The sequence below is a fragment of the Eutrigla gurnardus genome, assembly GCF_963514095.1.
Source record: "Eutrigla gurnardus genome assembly, chromosome: 5".
NCBI classification, from domain to species: Eukaryota; Metazoa; Chordata; class Actinopteri; order Perciformes; family Triglidae; genus Eutrigla; species Eutrigla gurnardus.
The window spans coordinates 8,377,890-8,403,395 of record NC_139919.1 but is presented as its reverse complement, the minus strand read 5'-3'; the positions used below and the strand labels follow the sequence as shown (position 1 = coordinate 8,403,395).

Genomic DNA, 25,506 nt, shown 5'->3' with positions numbered 1-25,506 from the left:
TTTATCCCTTTGGATGTGCCAGACAGGTGGAGTTTGAAAGCACAAAGTTTCAGTCACAGGAAGTCAGAATACTTCTTCTTTGATCTGCAACCTTATCCTGTCTGAAATGTGTGATAAATACCACAAGTAGGTTACACCAAACGAGACAGTTACATCTGCTCCTGGAAAGGCCTCCAAACTTTCAAACCAGTCGAGGGAAACAGCAGCGCTGTCGTCTGGGAGGTGGAAGAGGCACATTGTTTTAGGGTTTCTTTTTAGGGTCTGTTGTGTCCCAGAATGGTGAGGTGAACCTCACAGGACGAACACGATGTCAAGAATACAAAAGTTAACAAGAGTCTGCTTTGTCAACTTTTCTGTGACTGAAGCTTTTAGCTGATACTTTCTGATGCCCTGATATTGTAAGAAGGGCCCGTCTGGGCCTCCCAGCTGGTTAAAACAAGCGAACAAGTTACACCAGCTCTCCTGGAAAAGCCTCAAACGTTTCTTTTTTGTTCATGAAAGCTGCAGAGTGATACGGTCTGGGGGGTGAAACATGGAGGACACAACAGAGTTGTATGTCTAACCGGTACCAAATTGTTTTAAGGGTTTGTTTTACTCAGCTAGATGTCCCAGAGGGGTGGGAAGGATTCGACTAAGACTACATGAGAAGAGGCTGAAAAAAAAAAAAACTTTCACTTTCATTCACTCCTGTCTGAACTGGCTCAAAGCTGTTATCGGATGCCCGGAAATGGTAAACCCCACCCGGCTGGTGTTCCAAGTTTAAAACAAGCAGACCCGTTTCACCAGCCCTGCTGAAAATGCCTTCAACTTTAAGTCAAAGGAAACCGCAGACTGAGCCTTTTGGGGTGTGAGAGATGGAGGACGCTACGTTTTACTTATGACTGGTGGCTAAAGATTTGTTTTACTCCACTGTATGTCCCAGATGGGTGGGGTTTTATTTAAGTTTAGACTATAGTACATGAAAGTGAAAGTGCATTCAGTCAACTCTTCTGTGACTTTCAGTTTTAACTGATACACCCACCTGGCATCCCAAGTAGGTTAAAACAAGTGAATACCAGCTCTCCTGGAAACCCCTCAAACTTTTCCCTGAGTCAAGAGAAACTCAGAGGTAGAGAGATGGAAGACACGCTGGCTTGCTGATGTCAGATTGGTATTTAAAACTATTTAGGGTTTGTTATAACACCCTGGACGGGCCAAACAGGATGACTCAATAAGTGTTGAGAGCTTTTGACATGTATCTGAGTCAGTTTCGTTACACTTTCCACTGACTGACATTTCACCCAAGACTATCTAAAGCCTTTATATTATAAACTCCACCCGTCTGGTGTTCCAAGTAGGACGAAACAAACAAGAGACTTTTGTATGAGTCTTAAACTTTAAAGTGAGCTGAGGGGAAACTGCAGATGAAGGTTTGGAAAGTTGGAAGATAAATCGATCTATTCATGGTTGATTGGTTTTAGCAAGTATAGTTTGTTTTACACTCCTGCAGGTGCCAGGTGGGTGGGGCTTTCCACACAGGACAAAACGATGAGTGCACCGCGGTTCAGAGTATTCATTTAGTCCACCTTCGTGTGTCCAACATGGTTTCTGATGGTGTTACCGGTGGTGGCTAAGCCCCACCCATCTGGCACTCAGAGTGGGCCGAATCAAACGTGAGACTTATGTCATCGCTCCTGGAAGGAGCAGCGAGGCCGGAGGGTTTTATTAGAGTGGGGACAGGGCAAAGTGGTATTAAAGTTTACAACTTCAGAGGAAATGTTACCGCTGAGCTCCGGCTCTCAGAGTCGAGTTACATCGTGTGAAGTTTACACACGAGTGATGCATTTTTATTTGGTCGCTGTGGACACTGGAAGAACGGAGCGTTTGTTCGGCGGTGTGGGACGTCCAACGGGAACACGCGGCTGGACGGACGACCTGCCAGCAGCTGGACGGGTTCATGTAGACCTGCCGTCCCTGTTTCAACCTTTAAAGGAGGATTTCTTCAGATGCACTCAGCTTTCCTTTGCTGTCTTTGGTTTTTGGACTTTTGTTCAAAATTTCCCATTTTCCTTTGACTTTCTAAATGTTATGAATGAGCGTCTTGTTGTGCTTCATTATACAAAAGGTACTCTGTGATTATCACACTGTTAATTAAAGGGTCATTCCACTGATTTGACCTACAAAACTCTAAAACAGCTATATATTACAGCAAGGACACAGCTGTAAAATGTCGTCTGTAGCTCAGAGTTTACAAATGGCTGTAGTCTGCAAACAGTCTGCAGGTTGGTAGTTTGAAGACTAGAGAAAGACACAGTTGCATTATAGGAAATGTAGGTCCCAGTGTGTTGGGACTGAACATCAGGATATCTCCACCTCTGCTGATCAGATGTGGACTTTTCTCTTTTTAAAGTGTCTCACCAGCAACTTCATGGAATCAATGTGTATGCTGTTTAGTGTGTAACTGAGATAAAATAATTATGTGAAGTGATGGACACAAATCATCCTCTGATTCTGTATCTTAATACACACAACCTGTAATTTGGTGCATTCCTCAGTGAGTGCCTGAGGCTTACTTCTTTATTTTGTAGGTTTCGTAATGGAAATCTTGCCTTTATTTTGAAAGTATGAAAAGCTCCAGCTAATGCTGAATATTCCTGTATTAATCCTGCTGTATTCCTTCATATCACTACACTTCTTAAATCATGTGAGCTTCATCATCGGACTCCAACGAGTCCTTCGACCTGGGTGAGTCTGAGCGACGTCTAACCTTCAGATGGGTCCAGGCGTCGGGCGCGGCGGCCATGTTTGGAGTTGTTGTGGACAAACATGTTGTCTGACACCGCCAGCACGTGGCCGTCCACGTTGACTGTGGTGGAGATGACCACCTGCACACACAAACAGGACACTTAGAGCGGCTCGGGATCAGCTTGATGAATGACTCACGGCTCACTGGTGCGTCTCTTACCTGGAACCTCCTCATGTCTCGTGGGTTTCCTGCATTTTTCAAACAGTTCTGATTGCACTTGAGGAAGAACTTGAGGAAGAATCTGCAGATAGAAACAACAGGACGGATTAGTGTCGAGGTCCAGAGATACTGAACCAGGATCAGAGAGAATGTTGAGTGTAAAGGAAGTCGGGCTCAGTTGGACGCTCAATTTACATCAACACAGGTTTAGTCTCATGATTCATAATCCAAAGAGAATGAAGCCGTTAAGGTCTTTAGACGCCGGGGTCATGATCAAAAAACAACATGACAAAAACATACAATTATTATTTGTCTATGGCTTTTATTGTGAAAGGTAAGAATGGGAGGAGTGGATCAGGTCTGCACTGCCTTTGTAGAGTAAAACAGTTTGGACCACTGAGGGTCCATAAATACAGGTCCGATCCACACAACCTGATTGGCTGATGCCTTTGCATGTGGTGAAGCTCCAAAAAAATAAATCTCATTTTGAAAATAATATAATAATAAATAATAATAAATAAAAACAGCATGTCCCTTTTCCGTGCTTGGTGTGAGAGTATTCATGAAAATGGCCTTTAAACTGCTTCAAGAAAATAAAATAAGAATATCTTTTTAAAAATGTTTAATTGAAAAAATATTTACGATAATATAATACAAATATTATTCAGCAGCTACTGAAGTACAACGTGCTGTGTATATAGACATGTATATACATGTTCATAAACAGAACCTATTCAAATACTTTAGACCCTCCTGTGAATGATTTACCTGCTTATCATTAACAATGTGTGCCGTTATGTAACTGTTTATGCACCAGTTACATTAATGAAGACGTTAAAGCAAACTCATATCAGCTTACTGCTGAATTACATGGTGTTATATCAACACGTCGAACAACACAAAACAAAAAAAGGCTACAAGACATCATGTTTGGATTAAAATGAAGCACTTATTAGGATTCTTGAAAATAAATGAAGGTGTATTGTTGAAGTTAATCATTCTTTACATCGTGTTAATCTTGTCTTATTGTGTAAAATGATGAGCAATTTGTAAATTACAATCAAGTAATTTCAAATTTAGAAGCAGTTTCAAAGGAACTCCCAGTTCCTGATTTATACGTCTGTTAAGAAGAAGTGAGTGAGGTGTGACCAAATGTGCGTTTGTCTTCATGGCTGTAGGATAAAACACTCCCTCCACTCTCTCTCTGTCGTGTTGTTTGAGTTTCTGGGTGTCGGGTCACTCGTCTCTCGGCAGCAGATGAAATTATCATTCAGCGGCGGCGGCGTCTTGATAAAGACAGTCGACACTTCCTGCAGACTTATGGCGTCTCATTAGGACCCGCCTTTTGAGTTTTCCTCCTGCACGTCCGATCTCTCGCCCCGGCGCGCGTTGATTTACGCCCGTTTTTACGGCAGCAGAGGAGTATTGATTGGGAATGGATATCAATGAGGACGGGTGGTAATAACGCGCAGCTTTGCAGGAGGACACCGGGGGGGTCAGAATGGATGGCCACCTTAATGCATCTCCCACTGCCTTGTAATCTGTGCACATCCATCTCTCGGACCATAAGCCCCCCCTCCCGTACTGATGGAGCGCTTCCTTTTTAATTGCCACATTATCACAATAATAATCCGGGCAGTTAACAAGCGGCAAGGTCGCAGACAGACATGTCACATTAACCAGGGGATAACCTCGGCAGAATACCCACACCCATCTTCTCCACCTCCTCCTCCTCCGCCGCCTGCTTCAGCAAGGCATGCTGGGAGTGCATGGGCAGGGGGGGTGTGGATATTAATGGTGACTCTGTGAGGTCGGCATCGATTTCCACCTTAATAAGACAGTAACAATATCTTCAAAAACACCAGCGGGAGTCCAGTCAGGTCTTCACTCCCTGACGGCATTTTTACTGTTTATTATTAGAAGCTGAATCCCTTAAATTTCACCTTAAACTACATTCATATTCACATTAATGATGATGGAAAAACCAATCTTTATTTGATTATTTGTAGGGGATAATTTATTCGAACTTACAAAAACAGTATGAGGAATACCCCTTTATTTGGACCTTAAAGTGGCTTTAGAAGGGTTTTAATGGACTATCTGGTCGGTGCCAGGTTTTTTTTTTATTATTATTTATTTCCCAAATCATATGATTTATAGGAAAAACACAAAGAGCATTAAAACCCAGGATAACAGAGCACATGACTGCTGTTTGGACAAGGATCATTGAGGATGTTAAATGTCCAAGAAGAGGAGGGGATTTAAATACCTTCGACCCCAAAGACAAAGATCATTTATTTTCTCTCTTCAGACTCTCAGACCTACAGGACTGAATCAAGAGGAAGAGATCAAACGTTTTCTCTCAAAGAAATAATTATTTCTAACAAAATTAAACCAGATGTGTGATGGTAGGCGGTGTCATTTCTGATATATATATTCTGGTATTGTTTGATTTGTGAAGACGGATATGACATGTGTGACAGTGTTGACGGCTTGTGTTTTATCATGAAGCAGCCTTCCATGGAGCTTGTTTGCTGATTCTTCTTCAATATGTATAAATAATGATGTGTTTAATTTAAAAATGTACCAAATGAGATGAAAGAAATGCATGCCTTCAACAGGACCTTATTTTTTTTGGCTTTCACAACTAAAAAATGACCTCAAAAAATATTTTTCCTATTATAATCAATACATGTATCTATTAAGTACTGTATCTCTGAAATGTGCACCTTAATTGAAATATTGAGGTTTATTTAAAGTACAAATTAAAGGGCAGCTGTGGTTCAGGGTTTTTTATGCTATAAAACTGCTTAATCGATCCAGAAAAGCCATTAAATGTATTTCTACAGTCACCAGTTATGAATAAAAAATAAGGAGAGTAACCTGCCAGCGTTCAGTAAACTGGGATGTCAGTGTGTTACGGTTTGATTTACAGGGTTCAGATCATCCAGATTACCAAGAAACAATCCGTTTCCTTCAGTGGAAACAAATGACAAACGTGTTTCTGCCGGAGACGCTGGTGTTTGAAGGAAAGTCCTCTCGCTGCAGCGTAACAGCAGGAATCTGATGCACGGCCGGCATGCCCAGATTCCTCTGCTGGTTGTAATGTGGGTGAAGTGACCCTTTAAAGAGACACAGCGAGCGTGGAGCAGGAGGCAGAGATGTGTGTGTGTATCGACTGAAAACTGATCTGCTGCTCTGGAGGCTCTAATGCCCTTTATGGCAGTGAACAGAATAATATGGAGCTCCATTCAGATGATACCGAGTCCTTCAGAGAGCTGATATGGATCAATACGGATTGAATTAAAACGCAGCTGGAGACAAGTCCAGAGGCTCACACACACACACACACACACACACACACACACGCACACGCACGCACGCACGCACGCACACACACACACACACACACACACACACACACACACACACACACGCACGCACGCACGCACGCACACACACACACACACACACACACACACACACACACACACACACACACACACACACACACACACGCATGCACACACACACACACACACACACACACACACACACACTCACACACACATGCACACACACACACACACACACACACACACACACACACACACACACACACGCACGCTCTCCCACACACACGCTTACAACAGGCTGCTCAGAGATGCATACATACACAAATACACACACATTTATACAGACACACATTTGTACACAAATACACACTCATGTATACACACACACACACAACACAACACAAATGATTGAAGTCTCAGATTCACTGTGTTTACATGAACACACACGTTACACATCGGTCCACTGAGTACTTTTATATCTGTCAATACTGTACTCAAGTACAATTTGGAGGTACTTGTATGGCATGTTATACTTCTACTCCACATGATGAACACATTAATGCATCAATAATAATGTAATTCTGCACGAAGGGACCTTCCCGGACAAAACAGCAGCAAAGTAAAGATGGAAACACCAGATTCATCTCTGGATCTGTCAACACACGTATCAGGACATGATGAAGCTCCGGCATCAGCTCCTCCTCCTCCTCCTCCTCTGGCTCTTTAAAAAGGAGGCGAAGATAATGAGAGAGCCGGAGTCTGCTGGTGTAAGCTGTCACCTCATTACACCACCCGACAATCAATTACAGGAGCACGGAGAGTGGAGCTAATGCAGCTCTGAACTCACAGCCTGAGAGCAGAGCTGGAGCTGTTTGTTCAGTCTGCTGGAGTTCACTGTGGAGGAACTTGACCTCTGACCCCGTCAAACACATACTTTGGACACATTTATGTTGGAAGCTGTAGTCTCTTTTTCATTTGTATCAATGCAGGCAGAATATCAGAAACAACTCAATGTCCAAAACATTACATTCATATTATTATCTAATACAACTAATCATATGATATAATATAATATAACTGACAGCAGGTTTATGTTCAGTCGAAGCTGTTTCCTCTTAAAAAGTCTTATGTTTTTGTAGCGTATGGTTTTGGGTAAATATTAATGAAGCACTTACAGTATCTCTTTTTGTGCTTTAAGTCACTTTTTTCATCATAATTTACCCGGGACCTCCATCTATATAAGAGCTGACGTTGTGGGAAAACAAATAGAGGAAACCTCATCTAGTGATCACTTCTGTCCAGGTCATTTATCTCTATAAAAGGCTGATAATCATAAACAGCCATGAGTCTGTTCACATGGGACACTAACATCAGTCTCCTGGGTGAAGCCCTATATTTGTTGACCTGTCCACCAGTCCGACCTCGTCCCTACGCGGACGTCTGCACAACCATTTGTTATTCATTTGTGATACGTCAAGAGCAGACGAGATGTACGATAAAACACATTCACAAACACAGGACTTTCATCCAGGAGAACGCAGTTTATGTCCCGTGTGAACCTAAGACTAAAGTCTGACCTCTGTCATGTCAGACGTTAGTGTCGATAGTCACATGTTAGACTTTCCTCAACCTAACTAAGTGGGTTTGCTCCCTAAAATTCATGCCCTGTGAAGTTTACTTTGAAAACACAATGTGCATGTAACAAAGCATGTGTTGACATGTCGCCACTGACGTGAAAAAGTGACGCTAGAGGGCGACGTAGAGCGCCTTAGCGTTGGAGTGATTCGCTGATGCCTTTATTCACGGGGTGAACTCTGATGCCTTATCGTCACACAACTTTTGTTTTCTGTGTGACCATATTCATCACAAACCCATCACTTACAACATGCCTACTAAAGGTGTGTTGGGGAACTTTGGGTGGGATAAACAGCTGCATGTGACAGAAGGGAGATGGAGACTAGAAGAGGAGCTGGAAGTGTTCACTCTAAATCATAATTTCAGTTTGACTACATTAAAGGAGGTGAGGGTTTGAACCTTCAGCATCTTGTCTCTGAGACGGTGAGAGGACACAAGTTTACCATCAGTCTGAGGCCTTTTCATCCTGGAAGCAGCAACGTGAACCAGGTAGGTGTTCCAGTGGAGCGGATTTAAAGCTCATTTAGCTCTGCGTCGGGGGACACACACACACACACACACACACACACACACACACACACACATACACACACACGGCATGGTCTGACTTCAGCATTTTTAAACCGGCCACTCCAGATGATGTCACCCCCCGACCACACCCAGTGCATTATGGGAAGCAATTACGTTGGGCTCAGATTACAAGGCCCTGATGAACACACACACAGCTCATGTGAACACACACACACTTTGAAGGCTGAGGATGCACTCACACACACACACACACACACACACACACACTCCCTGGAGTCTCTCACTTATTACGTTAGAAAGAAAAAAGAAGCAGAAAAAGAAAATCAATATTTCAGCAGGAGTATTTTTAAAGGCTGCCGTGTTGCCGCCGCTCGCCCTCACAGTGTGATCCTCTCTGTGAAGAAGCCACCACACCGCCGCCAGTTTACCACCTGACCGCCCGGCGAGCCCTTTGCCAGCACGCCGCCGCCTCATCTTACGAGTTGACAAACTGAAACGAAGCACAAAGCAAGCGTGGCGAGCAGAGGCCACTGCCGAGCTGAGGAACGATCCGTCCTGGTTAACCCGCTAAGCGCCTCGCCGTCACATCTCATTTGTTTGCAGCTAACGAACAAACCGTGGAGGAGAAACAAAAGAAGGGAAAAAGAAACAAGCTCGCAGGCAGTTTGTGCTACAAAAAAAAACATCAGAAGATGAAGAAGAAGGAGGGGAAGGCGTCGCCTCATTAGAAGGTCGAGTAAAGTCTAATATTGACTCTGCCGTGTTGTTGAAACGCCCTCTTCAAATAATTACTGAGGAATTCAGATGATGCTCCTCTGCTGCTAATTAGGATATGAAACAAGAGCAGCTTCATGCCCATTACCATTACATGATGATTCACTGCACCAGTGTGTGTGTGTGTTTGTCTGGCCTTATTACAGCACATGAGCGAGCTGTGTGTGTGTGTGTGTGTGTGTGTGTGTGTGTGTGTGTGTGTGTGTGTGTGTGTGTGTGTGTGTGTGTGTGTGGGATGAGGGCCCTCCTTGGCTCTGCTACAGGCCATCAATAATTCACAAGCCAAGATGGCAATTACAGGACCATGTACAATCAAACTAAATATTTGATGAGGCACTAAAACAGTCCCTGGAACAGATCTGCCTCTGTCTCTCTCTGTCTCTTTCTTTGCCTCACACACACACGCACACACACACACACACACACACACACACACACACACACACACACACACACACACACACACATAAACACAGCCTCTCTACTGTCTATTGTCACAACACATTAGGTCCTTGGTCCCTTATTCCCCAGACTTTGTCTTGACACGCAAAAGCAGTTTATTCTGCTAAAAGAGCCTCGCGCAATTCATTTGTTCCGTCTGAAATATTGAGTGCCACCATTATGCATTCTGGGAGGCTGCGGTTCGCCGACCGCCTCTTTTTTGTCTTTGCAAATAATGCAAACAGTGACGAGAGCAAACAAGCAAACAGGAGGAGAAGGGAGGAGGAAGGAGGGCGTCGCATTAAATATCTGAAACTAATCAATCTGAATCGATCGCAATAAAAAAAGGAGATGCTTACACCCTCCTCTGTGACCGGAGGGAAATTTTTCCGCATTAAAAATAATGTGACATAAAATCTATCAGGAAAAAAAAAAGAAAAAAAGTGGACAACGTGATGACTCCATCGCCGGATCGATCGCTGACGACCAAGTCTAAAAACACATGAAGGCGTTTGTCTGTAGGGAGGAATATTGGAGCTGGAAATCGTTTGACACCATGGAGGCTTTGATTAAGTCTTCTTCTTTGGTGGTAAGTGTTTCAGACCTGCACTTCACCTGTCAGCCGGGGGCCTTTCTGTTGGTGAGGCTGGAGGCTTTACCCCACTCTGGATGTCCGGTGGACTTCCCTCCTCTCGGAAGTCGTCGTCTACCAATCTACGTCTCTTTGGACCAACACGTCAACACTTAGGGGTTTTTACTTTCATTTATTAGCCTGAGCATTGTTTTCTTAGTAACCTTAAGCACACTCTATAAACCTCAACCGCAGCGTTGTCACATCATTAGACAGACATGCTGTCCATCAGTGATGTCTCCTCTCATACTAAACGGTTTCAGGATGGACATGTGATCGGCCAGTCACAACTCTAAATGACTGTCATTGTAATAATTGCTATTATTAGTTAAACACTGTTTGTGCTCATTTTGCCTTCAAGTAACGGATTATAGATATGTGAATTTTGCATCATAAAGATAAAAATAAGTGCTTTCACTGCTCCTAGACAAACAGGAGACGTTGAATAAAGTGGATCTGAGTCGTGTTGGAGCCGACAGGAGCAGAGAGCAGACATGTTTTAACATGAAAGGCTTACAGCTTCTTCCTGTTTGTGTCCTGTTGTTTCCTGTTAGCTGGAGGTGAGACGCTAATCTGTGTGTGTGTGTGTGTGTGTGTGTGTGTGTGTGTGTGTGTGTGTGTGTGTGTGTGTGTGTGTGTGTGTGTGTGTGTGTGTGAGAAAGAGAGAGAGAATGTTGTGTATAAAAAACAACTAAAAACACGCCGGGTTCCTGGAGCGCAGAGACAAACAGAACATCCCATAATTATTTCATACTGCTTGAAAGAGACCCTGGAATCTTTTTTTCCTTCACAACACACTGAACTCAGGTTACTCCTCAGCTGTATTTTGGCAGCGTTGTCATGACGATCAGGATATTTGTCTCCATGATTGAAAAGTCATCCATGTGACGCAACACTGCAGCCGGAGAGTGTGTGTGTGTGGTGTGTGTGTGTGTGTGTGTGTGTGTGTGTGTGTGTGTGTGTGTGTGTGTGTGTGTGTGTGTGTGTGTGTGTGTGGGTGACATCATGACTTAAGAATGAGGTGGAAATCGGAGTAAGATTCAAAATTCAGGAGAAAAACATCCAGTGTGCTCGACTTCCACTAAAGAACAACACGCAACATCACACACACCCATGGTGCGTTTAAGGGACACACACATTTCAAAGCACCACCTTCTATTCAAGTTCTTTGTAAAAGTCAAAGTGAGATGAGTAAATACTGATGTTGATATTAAAACTGATTCTAATATGGTGCAGGGGTCTCAGACTGGCTTTATTGATTTTTATTTTGCATTCAAAGACGTATTCTTATACATTTTTATATTAACCTCTCATTATCAATAAAATTAAACAATTAAAAAAAACAGTTTTCAGATGGAATGGAATAAAAGTGATGTAACTGACTTGTAAAACATGTAATAACATTTCACCATGATATAGATAAGGGGTGAGAACCCAAACTCTGGTACCGAGTCGTTGCCAAAATCCTGAACAGTTTAGTTTCAGGAGTGCTGAGTCTCTCTAAAGGGGAGTACTCCTCCAGTACATCCAAGTGTCTCCTGTGTACCAGTAACACCAGTAAACACAGAGCAGGGATCACCACACTATCCCCCCGCCACACGGACGAGCTGGAGCCCCAGGGAATCATGGGAGTTGTAGTGTATGTTGTGCAGTATATGTGGACAGCTTGACAGCATATTGTCAACCAGAGGGAGCACCGCCCGAGCAGCTGCCACCATATAAACCTCAGCAGACGACCGACACAGTGAGAAATACGGACCTGGGAACAACCTGGGAACAGTCAAGAAACTGCATGGAAACAGCCTGGAAACCACCTGGAAACACCCTGATAAAACGGAATATAAAGAGTCTAGAAAAATCCCAGAAATAACAGGAAACAGCCGGATAAACATGCTGAAAACAGCCTGGAAATAACTTGGAATTAACCTGGAACAACCTGGTAAATCAGTCTATAAACACCCTGAAGTCTACAAACAGCCTGGAAACAACCTGGAACAGTCAGCTCAATAAGAAGACAGAGAGAGGGCTCTGCACATTTAAATGAACAAAAAAAATCCAAGGCTACATTTACATATACTACCTGCAATTTGTCCTATTAAATATGCAAATATAATTGGTGGCTGTCAACCTAGAGTCCACAAATCTCCAGGCAATCTTGCAGGAAGTTCCAGGGGCAAAAGATGTTAATGTTGGAATTCGATTCAGCAGAAATCATCCCAATTTAAAGACGTGTCGGAGTGTATATTTAATAGTCTGCAGGATCCGCTCAGACAGGTCTTCATCTTCTATCACACACTTTACATGTTTTAACTTCAACTTAGACAGAAACTTCCCGTGCATACACGTTTCTTCCTCCACTCTGTGTTGTTGGTGTTCTATTATTTCAGAGTTTTCTCTCAACCAGATTCCACTGTGGTTCAAGAAAAAGCTTAATAAAAAGGTCAACAGCTCAAGTCTTGATATTCAGCTCTCTGGGACTGAAACCAATCAATTCTGGGCCTGAGGGTTGATGTGTATCCGTCTGGTGTCAGAGGTCACATACTATACATTTCCAGGAAATACTCAGGTCCTTAAAAAAACACCATGTCATTCCAGCTTTTATTTTCTCACTCTGAACTAAAACTTTCTCTTCCTGCTGTCCAAAAATCTTAAACACACAGTCGGACGTCATGTCCAATCATTCTTTTTTATTCTGTTTCTCAGTGATCTACAATAAAAGTCCAGGTATGAGTGTGAATCCTGCAAAAAACCCTGGTATCACCATCGTCATCTTACCAGTTTCTGTGTTGAACTGACGGATTTATTTATTCTCTCCAGACGGAGAAGAATCCTTCAACTTCTAGTCTGATGAAATCCTCCTAAAACCCAGCAGATAAACTCCAAACAGCCTGAAGGTAAAAAAAGAAAAACTGGACGATTTCTTTCCTGAAAAGTTGACATTATGGAGACGTGATGTTTGATATGAATTTCATCACGGTCGAGTGGCTCAAAGGCTCTTCAGACGCTGATATCAGGCAACAAATTCTGCTCATGGACAAAGAAGCAGCCTTCCAAATTAGGGTCAGACCTCCAAATATCAAAGATCAACTTATTAAAATAAGATCAGAACACACAAAGAGGCGTGAGGCGGCGCTTTGGGGACTCCAGCCTCCAAAAACCTCAGCGAGTTCGAGACCCGTCAACTCCTCTCTGACCTGCAAATCCCAGAATGCTTCCTTCAGTTTGCAGTCAGGACTCAGAGAAACAAACAAGTCCAGCCTGTATGTCCACACGCAGTAAATCTCTTTGTATAAGCAGACGGAGCAGAGTGTCCGTCCTCAGGGACGCCATGCTGCTGAGACATTCGGAGCTTCAGTCCTGTCCACAAACCCATGGACTCATGGTGGAAACACAACCTATTGATTTCTGTCTCCTCCTCTGTTCCATTCGGGATGCTCCTTCATTCTGTGTGGGAAACACTGTGTCTAATATTTCCTCCTATATTTACTCTTTACTTTGTATTTATTACATTATTTATCTGACTTCAGAGTATTTTTATGTATTTCTCTATAAAGATTAAAATATTCCTACAATAGATCTAAATGAAGTAGTAGGTGTAGTACAATCATCCATAGTACCACCAACTCTTCCACTGCTACTATTACTACTTCCACTATTACAGCCACCACTACAACATCTACTAGTGAAACTACAACTACTACAATTACTAATAGTACTACTGCCACTACTACTGTAATATTCACAGAGAATAACAAGGTCTGTTTATCTGTAGGTATAAATCAGACTTCTAACACATTCTAACTAACAAATGCCAACTTGGCTAGAAACACGCACCCCAAACATTGAGTTTGGATCAAAGACTAACGTTCTTATAGCTGTGATCATATTGTTGTTTTAGGGATGGATGGATGGATGGAGGTATTAGCTTGAACCTGAGCAGCTGAATGAGTCCGATTCCTGGTTTCTTGCAGACAGAAGTGGATCAAGTGAAACAGAACTGGAAGAAGGAAGGTGTGTCTGATTATTCCGGCTGTATTTCCTATAAAATGAAATATTAACCTGCCCGCCTGTAACCTCATTTGTTCTGAATAACCTGCCGCTACGTCTGCCTAAAGGTCAGATCCCACTCTAAGTGACGGTAATGGTTTCTCTCTGCACTTCTACCTCCTTTATAAGAAACATCTTGCTCTCAGTTTTATGTTTCATTTAACACACTGGCTGCTCACGCCTGCCTGAGCAGTAAATTCTTAATATGTACAACATGATTAAATGATTGCTCCTCACTCAAACCAAGATAGACGCTAACGATTTTAATTAATGTTTTACATCCTGTGAAATATGTTTTCTTTTGCCTTCACTCCATCACAGAAACATCCTGTACTTAAAGGGCAAGTCTGGGTTTTTATGAGTTTACCAGTCAAGTAGACTGTTAACTTTTGCTCAATATTTTCAAAGGTTTTTTTTTAAGTATTTTTCATTGTTTTCCAGATTCCAGAAACATTATGTAATATAAATCAAAATACAGCTGCTACAGCTAGTAGTAGATAAATACAAAGCTCCAATATCCCACAATGGAAAAGAACAAAAATGTAGAAACACACAAACACACAACCACAGCACACGGCTCACACATCTACATCTCCATCCTTTACAAGTGCTTTATAAATAAAGATGATTGGATTTAAAGTCACACACTGTTTATGTGATTCAGCTCATTAAACAGTCTGAAGGATTTACCCTCATTTAGTCATTATTTATCTATCATCCTGCAATTTTCAGGAAGATATTCAGAAAATGTAAAAACTGTATTTCATCAAAGCTTCAACCTCAAGACGATCAAATCTAAAATCAGGAACATTAACTTTATTTAACAAAGGTTGCTATAGATCATAAACGACTGGTACGACAATGACTACTAATATTACAAATACTACTACTAGTATTCAAGTCTCTAATATTACTAATAATTCTACATCTACCATTACCAGTACTATTAGTAGTATTTATGCATCTACTACAATTACTTCAACAACTACTATTAAAATGTTCTATTACTACCAGTGCTACCACTACTTTCTATTACTAGTACTAATGTGTATGCCTCTAATATGACTTATACTTCAACAACTACTTTCTATTACTACTGCTACTGGTTTTACTACTACTACTAGTGCCAGTTTAACAAAGTGAGAGCAACATCAACATAGTATTTGTTCTACAAACTGTCAGTGTTTGTAAGACCAGTGGTAGTCGTAGTATTAGTACGTGCAGCCATGGCGTGTCGATCATCCGTGTGTATCATTGACTTTATTTATGTGATCAGCAGCAGCAGCAGATTTATCTCTCACTTATGAGCCTGACAAATGTTTCTCTTTACATCCATTACTATTCCGAGCAGGCTTCAGTCGGCTTGTACAGCTCGCTGAGGTATTTAATTAAGTGTCTGACTGCTGATGGTTCAACGTCCAGCTTTATTGAACCAAAATTAAAGGAAAAAACGTGGTCATTAGAATAATCGCCTGGGGCTTGCCTTCCAACCATTTCATTTCAATATCTCTTCATGCCACTTTAACCTTTTCCTGCTGCTGCTGCTGCTTCCACTCACACACTGGAGGAAAATAAAATGCTGCCGTGTGTCACCTGAACAGGAAACTTCAATAATTACAAACACTTGGAGGGAACGGAGTCTTTTTCTGTTTTCCCGTCGAGGAGTTTCAGCTGCTGGTTTTTAAAGGAATATACCGCGGTTTCTGCATGTGAACAACCGCTGCCTTTCTTTAAAGGAGCCCTGTATGAAAGTCTACGCCTGCAAATATTCAAAATAAAATGAAATTATTTCAACCATTTGTGTTATTTAATCACATTTTATTTCATTATAATGTTTTTAATATATCAAAAAGATGGCTCCACTGACAAATAATTGTGTCATTTTCCCCCAGAATGTTTCTGGCTTCTTATCTTCAAATCGGTAGAAAACATACAACTTGAACTTAAAGTGGAACTTTTGGTTCGGGATTTTAGTTCCAATGAAAATGACCTCATCACCAGTTACCTTCAATGATGCACAGATCTGTTGTGGAGTTTCAGAGGGAACGAAATCTGCAGAAGTCTATTTACTTTTGAATATGTGTTATATTTATGTGCATACATTATTTATTCATATGCTTATATTTCTGTTTTTCTATTTCCTTTTTTTATCTCTTGTGTACTTGTTCTGCCTGTGCAAGTTATGTTATGTATGTTGTGTAATACCTCACTGTTTGTTTGTTTGTTTGTTTGTTTGTTTGTTTGTTTGTTGAAGTAGTTTAGTTGAAGATCTTTGTTTTAAAAGTCTAGTTTTCCCTTTAATTTAATAAAGTGATTATGTATATGGAGATATAGTAGGATTTTTAGAAAATGTAATTAGAATTAGTTTAAATTGTTTTATTCAATATTATGTAAACTCAGACTGGTTTAGAGATGTTTACAGAATTTGTAGAAAATATGCAAATACAAAACCTCCTTCATGGACCTGACTTCTTAATTTTCTGTATCATTTCCGTCCTACTGGTCCAGCTGTCTGTATAGATATAACTTACATTCATAGACTTCCACATATTTAAATCAATTATTTTCCTTGAGCAACAGAGCATCGTTTGCTTTGATGCTTTTAGTTTTTATTTCGTTTTTTAATTGCTGTGAAATTTCTGTGTTTTTTTAGACGTGATTGATTTGACCATCATGATGTTATGGCAGAGATGGTGGTCGAAGTAGAAGTACTATTAGTCATAGTGGTGCTGGTAATAAAACTGTTTAAATATAGAGGAAGTGTATTGAACCTACACACACACACACACACACACACACACACACACACACACACAGTGCTGATTGGTTGCTGATAAAGACGAGGAATAATGATGCAAGCATTACAAAGTAAATGTAATTTACTTTCCTTTGAAGTCGGCGTCAACACCAAACTACGTTGGACGGTGCGGCCAAATTAAACACACACACACACACACACACACACATACACACACACACACACATATGTATCCAAAAGACAGAGTAAAGAAAAATTACACCTAATTGGCACAAACAGCTCGGAGAAAACATGTTTTTCGTGGACTGTGTTTTCCTGCTGAATCTCCTCTGCAGATTTAAAGCTCGCTGCTATTCTCCATCTGTTTGGCGGCGGCTCCACTCTGCTGCGCTGGGACCAGCGGTCGGCAGCAAGGTGAAGCCAGCCGCACCATCTGGCCTGACCTTGGGCCGCACTCGGACCAACGGAGGCTTGAATATCCGAGGCAGGACTGGGGAGAGAAAATAGAGCGGGGCGGGAATCCTCATCCTGTTAAATGAACACATTCTGTGTGCTGGTTCTGGTTCATCCACCAGTATTTCATCCGGCTATTAACGTGTTTCACATATTTCTGTTTTTAAAAATGATGCTCACATACAACTAAGGAGGAAGGGAAAACTACGTGGTTAGATTTAGTTATAAACATCATGGTTTGGCTTCGAGTTACCATGAAATACAAACACAACAAGGACGTAACAGAAGTACTTGGTTCACATGGGACACTCACAGAGGTCTCCTGAGTGAAAGTCCTGCTTTTGACCCGTCCAGCCACCTGGCTAACTCACTTGAAGCTTGTTCATGACACAACAAAAGCAAACTTCATCCACAAAATACATTTCCCTCAAAACATAACTCACAAACAGCTTCGTTGAGTTATTTTAGGACACAGGGCTGCTTATGGAAAGATACCAACAATATTTAATCACTCACAAAGATCTGAGTTTATTCCGCTGTAAAAACCGGTGTTGTGTTTGTGTTGTGAGTGCTGGAACGTGGCGTGATGTGTTGCCATGTTCTTCTTTTGTTCCCTCGCTTCCCTGCCTTCTTTGAAGAGGAGTCTCTGGCACTAAGCGTGAACTAAACGTGCTTTCAGGGGTCGGCAGCAGCGCTGTCAATGCTGATTGGTCGACTTCACATCACGTCAAGGACGACTAACGCAAAAAACGTCCATTTTACTGCTTAATGGAAGAGGACAAACTCTAAACACAGAATAAAGCTTCACTGCAGAAGAAACGGTAAAACTACAAAGTGGATCAATATGCTGGACACTGACTTGTGTTAATGTTCCTAATAGTGTTTCCTGTGTAGATGTACATGTACATGACTGGTGAGGGTGAACCCACAGTTCTCAAGTGATGGGGAAACAGACTTGAACACAACACCGATCCTCAATCAACACTCAATCAACACACAGTCCCAGCATCCTGCTGCCACGAGTGCTCACAGAAAATGTGCAGGAAAATGTTTCCTGCGCTGCTGAAAATAGCCCAACAGATGCACTACTTCCTCCCGTACAAAGGATGAAACGAGATCTTTGTGTTTTAACGATGCAAGTCTTCAGCAGGTCGGTGGTACACTGTATGTCACAGCCAACTCAACTCTTTGGAAGGCTGTGTCTTTCTGTCCACGGTTGATATTTGAGTTCGGCCTTCTACTTGCAACTGAAGCCTCAACGGGACGTTTCGTCCCCAAAGGTGCAGCAGAATCAAACATATGACTAAACAGAAGAGGAAATGAATCCGTCTACGCTCTGCCACCAGATCTGACCTCGGCTCAGCCGTTAACCACACAACAAGCAATACAGTCAATCTGAATTTATATCTCATTGTATTTATTTATTTTATTCCCCTGCTCATGGGAGAGAGACAGAGAGAGACAGAGAGAGAGAGACCTCGTCCACAGAGCAGACTGATGTCAGCATCCATCTTTTCATACTTCCAGCCAGCTGTAAGTGGATTACTGATGAAATCATTCAGAGCTAATGGCATCCAGACGGCCGAGAGACACTGAGACAAACAGAGAGAGAGAGAGAGGGAGAGAGAGAGAGACCCTGTTCACACCTGGCATTAACGTCAGAACCTATCGAGGACACATTGAGACCAGATCTCTGAGACCACATTCAGGGGGGTCACATTCTTGTAGCAGTGTGTATGTGAATGTGTCCTGGGCCACAGCGAAGGACCGCCTCCTCTAAGCGGAAGTACGCACTCATTCACACGCCAACGCCGTCATATCATCTTCCCTGTTAAAGGATTTCCAGGAGATTTTCCCAGTCCGACGGTCCTGGGACGGAGGACGTCGTATGTTGTACAGATTGAAAGCCCTCTGAGGCAGATCGTCATTTTGGGCTTTAAATCTGAATTGAATTGAAATTCAAGCATGACGGGCAATAAATCCACGATGTCTTAAAGATATATTAGGTGTCAAACTTCTTGCATGATTTGGTTTGCCTGGAACACATAAAGAAATGGACCCAGTCTGTATTGTTTGGATTTTTATTTCTGGCAGACTAGACACAGGAAGTGCATTGTTCCCTCCAACAATGCATCTGTTTTTTAAAACTGAAATGATATGCCTGTTTATTTGCATATGGAGCGGGTAAGTTGGATCTGATCACTGGAGATGTGTTCGAACGCCAAGTGTGAGCTGACGACAAATCATCAAATCACCCGACGTGGTCAGAGCTCCAAAGCTTCATGCTATGACGCTGTATGTGTCGTGTCCTTTCAAAATAAACTTCCATCTTCACAGGAAATTAAGTTTAGGCAACAAAACCACGTGGTTGACTAACATGAAAAGGAGTGACAAATGAGTCATGTGACTATTGACACTGACGTTTACTTTTAGTTTTTGCACCCGACACAGACGGCGGTCTCCTGGACTAAAGTCTTGTTTGACCCGCCCACCTCCCCTACCTGTGTGCACTCTCTCTCTGTACACACTTGCTTTACCCATAATGCAGCAGGTGGGTGCGTCGCATACACAAGCTCACACACTAAATGAGCGCCGGGGTCAGATACGGAGGAGCACTTTATCTCGTCCTCTCTGTGGCTGGAGACAGAAACTGTCTGCATTTAAACAGGAAGTTACTCCAAAATCTGCTCAGTGTTCCCAAGAAAAACAGCAGAGGGGTTGTGAGCTTCCAAAGGACGGCCTAAACCCTCGAGTCTGACCTTGAAAAGCGAGGTACTTTTCACAGGTGCATAATCACAACAACATCCACTATATCTAGATATAACAACAACAACCGTATTGTAATGGCATCATCGCCTCCTTTCAAAACCTTAAATAAATCTCGTTCCTTCCCCTCAAACCTCAGAGTCAGACTGGCCGAGCTGAACCAACAGCAGCTTCTGTTGCTGCTGTGGCTGATTAACACATCCAGACCATCTGACTTTCAGTCACTTCACTTTTAGGAACCGGATCTGGTGTCGAGTCCTCACTGAACTGGTCCTCAGCAGTCTGCCTCACACAAACTCAATCAGCTGTAGGATGCTCTACTGAGAAACATCCGCAGGTGATTGAATCCATATGGAATAATAACATCAAAACATTTGAATTGACACCATAATAATAGATTACATGTACTGTGTTCGAATGATCTTTTAAGGCTAAATAAATATAGACTTTTACTGGGAAACTAGAAGCAAGAGAAGAGACATGGAGAGAGATTCCTGAGACGAGTCCTTTGATAACAGCAGCTTCAGATCTACATAAATCAATCATCTATAATCAAGAGTGCAGCTGAGACAAGGAGAGAGGTCAAGGAGAGGAGACAGGAAGTAGAGAGGAGACGAGGACAGGATACCAGGAGAGGAGGGAAGGAGAGGTGAGAAGAAGGGGTCAAATAGTCGCCGTTGAAACAAGGCATCATGGGAAATGAAGGCTGCACACTGCAGGTGCTTCACTTCCTCACCCTGCCCCAATCCCCCCCCCCCCCCCCCCCCCCCTTCCTTTCTGTGACATCCTGAAGGACTGGGTCACCTGATCACCTGATCACCTGATCACTAGAACCTGCAGGTCCTCACTCGGCAACTCTTTTCTCCTGCGATCCAGCAGCACCTCTAAACGCCTCATCAACATGTTTAATCAAATTAGCAGGCAGCCAAAAATTGACGCTTTTCATTAATTATACAGGATAATTCTAATTGCAAATTCAAATGTATTCCCTCCGAACAGAAGGTGTTCAGTAATATTTCAGAGAATTTGCATATTAAATGGGGGTTGCTCTGCATTATGTATGCTAATGTATGCGCATTGTCTTTATTTTTAACTTGCGGGCCATATGCGCGGCTGCCTGCCTGAGCAGGTGAAAACAGTCCTGAGTGTTTAATTTTGCTGAACAAACGCCACCAGGACGCTTGTCAAGTGCTGTACACGCTCCGTGTCAATCTTTGCTTCCCCTTTCTGTTGTTTTCCACTTCCTGTCCTCGGCTTTGATTCAGCGCGTGGAGGTGAAGTGTTGCTGCTGCAGCTTCCCCTCTTTTTTGTTGTTGCTGTTTTCACGGCTCTTTTGGCTGCCAGCAGTCACCGGTGACACTGCACCGTCAGCGCAAACAGAGGGCAGGAGTGTTACACAGCGTGAACCAAGCGCACCTCGACCAGCGCCACCTGCACGCTGAACACACACACACACACACACACACACACACACACACACTCACACACTCACACACACACACACACTGGCTAAGCTGCAGTCAGTCAGGTACGGATGCCAAACACTGACAGGAGAAACAGGTGAAATGTGAGGAATTTAAAATGATAAACATGAATTTTGTATTAAAAGTCCAGTTTCATGTTTCATACTAAGTCAGTCAATTTTTGATTCTAAAAATCTCAATTTTAAGAAACATTATCCATTTATGACCTTTTTATGGGAATAAAGTCCAGATTTTAAGTTAAAAAAAAATTCAAATTGTGTCCTTTTTAAGACATAATAAAGACCGTTCACGTTAAAACTATGAGATACTAAATAAGAATTATAACAGGAAGTCATTATCCTGACTTTTTAAGACACTGATTAAACTTAAATCTTAAAATCTAAGTTATATAAAGGTTTTATATTTTGCCACGTTTATTTATTTTTATGGGAAAAAAGTCTTGAATTCAAACCAACCAAAGTTATGAAATATGAAGTCAATTTATGAGTCATAACGATGACCTTTCACATTATAACCAAGAGATTTAAAGTGAGAAATATCAAGTCATGAGGACTGAGTAAACGCTTTGAAGGAAAATGAATTTACAGATGGGAACACAAAATGATGATATAGTTGATAAAGTCAACTTTTAGACTAACTTAATCAAATGTATGACTTTAGAAGTGAAAACATACTTAAAAGTTTAAAGTAACATTAGAACATATTAAATGAAGTCATCATTGTCTTAAACGTCATTTTGACTAGAGGAGTATTTTAATCTTTTATTTTCCAGACCTTTCACCATTTCCTGCCTTCCCCCATCAGAAACGCTGAGCTTTAAAGGCCGACAGACGAGTTAAACTCACCTGAAAAGACTTCAACGTGTCTGACTGAGACGGGGGAGGGAGGGGGAGGGGGGGGGGGGGGGGGGGGGAGGGGGGCGTGCTGGAGGGGAAAGACTACAAAGCAGATTTGTAGCCTTTGAGACAATAAGTGTCATTAAATTTGTAGGCCGTTTTCTCGGGATTGCTTTTAGACAATGGAGTTGTTTTAATGTTGAAGGAGCTGCCCGCTGCTCCATTTTGGTTGGCGGCGTCCCAGAGCAGCTCCATCCTCTCCTGGTGGAGGAGATGAAAGCCTGACTCCACCGTCGAGAGGCCCGACGATGAGGCTCGCCTTTTGGGAGAAACAGAACACCATTTACGCAGAATTAGAGTTTCTGTTTGAACTGAAACTCCGTCAGAGACATTAGAGGGAATACTAAGAGCTGCAGAGCCTCCAGGTGAGAGAAGCAACACTTCCCTCTTTAACTCTCCTGCTGTCAGAACACACCGGAGGCTGGGACCTTGAATGTTTGATAAATAGTGGAAAACCTCCACGGCGGCAGCAGCTCGGGCAGGTACTGAAACTCTCGTCAAATCAAATCTTTATGGAGACGCTTTCCCTTCGACGGTTCCCTGACGGCAGCTCGTCAGACCTAAAAGCGCCAGTTCCCATGCAGCAACGCGGCCCGACACTTTCCCTCCCGAAGCTTCGGCGGCGTTTTGCGAGGTGTTAACACGACGCAGGATCAGAGAGGAGGGGGTGTGACGGAGAGGAGGAGGAGGAGGAGGAGGAGGAGGAGGAGGAGGAGGAGGAGAGTCCCGAGGAAAAATAAAGATTAATTAAAAAGCAGCAGAGTGTGAGCGAGCGCCGTGACACGTTGGAGGACCGAGTCACTTAATGAACTGAGATCACGGCTCCGCCTCCTCCTCAGAGACGGAGTTTATTAGGCCGACACACGGACACACGGTCTCACCTCACGTCCAAACCACTTTCACAGCACACAGCAGGGCTTTAACCGGCCTTTCTTCTACTTTTATGAATGACTCATCTGTCATAACGTGAAGAATGAAGTGAACAAAAACCTGCAGAGCGTGACCTTTAAGAAGTCACCAACACCGACAGCTCTCCGTCCAATAAATGCTCACGGAGAAAAGTTCACCTTCATTTTGGTTATTGATCGACAAAAAAAAAAAAGGGATTCAGATTGTCCTAAATCTAGAATCCATCAAACAAACTGAATGTGTCCATGATGTAAACACACACACACACACACACACACACACACACACAGACACACAGACACAGAGAGAAAGTCAGGGAGAGAGAGACACACACACACACACAGTGACAACGACAAAGAGAAGCATATACAGAGATAGAAATAGAGACAGAAAGAGAGACAGACACAGGGAGACAGAGAGAGAGAGACAGACAGACACAGGGAGAGAGAGAGAGACAGACACAGGGAGACAGAGAGAGAGAGACAGACACAGGGAGACAGAGAGAGAGAGACAGACACAGGGAGACAGAGAGAGAGAGAGAGAGAGAGACAGCCACAGGGAGACAGAGAGAGAGACAGACACAGGGAGAGAGAGAGAGACAGACACAGGGAGACAGAGAGAGAGAGACAGACACAGGGAGACAGAGAGAGAGAGACAGACACAGGGAGACAGAGAGAGAGAGAGAGAGAGAGAGACAGCCACAGGGAGACAGAGAGAGAGACAGACACAGGGAGAGAGAGAGAGAGACAGACACAGGGAGACAGAGAGAGAGAGACAGACACAGGGAGACAGAGAGAGAGAGACAGACACAGGGAGACAGAGAGAGAGAGAGAGAGAGAGACAGCCACAGGGAGACAGAGAGAGAGACAGACACAGGGAGAGAGAGAGAGACAGACACAGGGAGACAGAGAGAGAGAGACAGACACAGGGAGACAGAGAGAGAGAGACAGACACAGGGAGACAGAGAGAGAGAGAGAGAGAGAGAGAGAGACAGCCACAGGGAGACAGAGAGAGACAGACACAGGGAGACAGAGAGAGAGACAGACACAGGGAGACAGAGAGAGAGACAGACACAGGGAGACAGAGAGAGAGAGAGAGAGACAGACACAGGGAGACAGAGAGAGACAGACAAAGGGAGACAGAGAGAGAGACAGACACAGGGAGACAGAGAGAGAGAGAGAGAGACAGACACAGGGAGACAGAGAGAGACAGACGCAGGGAGACAGAGAGAGACAGACAAAGGGAGACAGAGAGAGACAGACGCAGGGAGACAGAGAGAGAGACAGACACAGGGAGACAGAGAGAGACAGACACAGGGAGACAGAGAGAGAGACAGACACAGGGAGACAGAGAGAGACAGACACAGGGAGACAGAGAGAGAGACAGACACAGGGAGACAGAGAGAGACAGACACAGGGAGACAGAGAGAGAGACAGACACAGGGAGACAGAGAGACAGACAGACACAGGGAGACAGAGAGACAGACAGACGCAGGGAGACAGGGCGTTCTGCCAGTTGGACTGCTGGTCTGTCTCAGTGGGAGAGTGAGACCTGCCAGAGAAGAAGCTGGCCAGCCAAAGGAGAGGACACCAAGGACACAAGCAGCCCCTCTGGACCAGACGTGAATCAGACCTGGACCTGGACCAGACCTGAATCAGACCTGGACCTGGACTAGACCTGGAAGAGAGCTGAGCTCACCTGAACTGAGCCTGGACCACTTTAACCTAAAAAAAAAAACCCTGAGAGACAAAGAAGAAAAGCAAAGCACTCTGACTCCGGAGGTATCACTTATTAAAGCCTTCATATTAGATTCTCTTTGTTTTATTGTAAAAGTCCAATATGAATTATTAATAGTGTTTATTTTATACAGGAAATCCTTCA

At 43.1% G+C, this 25,506-nt stretch overlaps 1 protein-coding gene across 6 annotated transcripts in view; it reads right to left on the bottom strand.

Annotated features, from left to right (window-relative positions):
* LOC311013136 (transcription factor COE3) overlaps positions 1–25,506 on the bottom strand; it is a 147,610-nt gene that overhangs the window by 55,643 nt on the left and 66,461 nt on the right. For all 6 annotated transcript variants that reach the window (XM_084009081.1, XM_084009077.1, XM_084009076.1 and 3 more), the window contains 2 exons: positions 2,945–3,026; positions 2,747–2,864 (listed from right to left, as the gene is read on the bottom strand). In XM_084009081.1, coding sequence (XP_083865207.1) covers positions 2,747–2,864; positions 2,945–3,026 — 200 coding nt within the window. The remainder of the gene's footprint in view (positions 1–2,746; positions 2,865–2,944; positions 3,027–25,506) is intronic.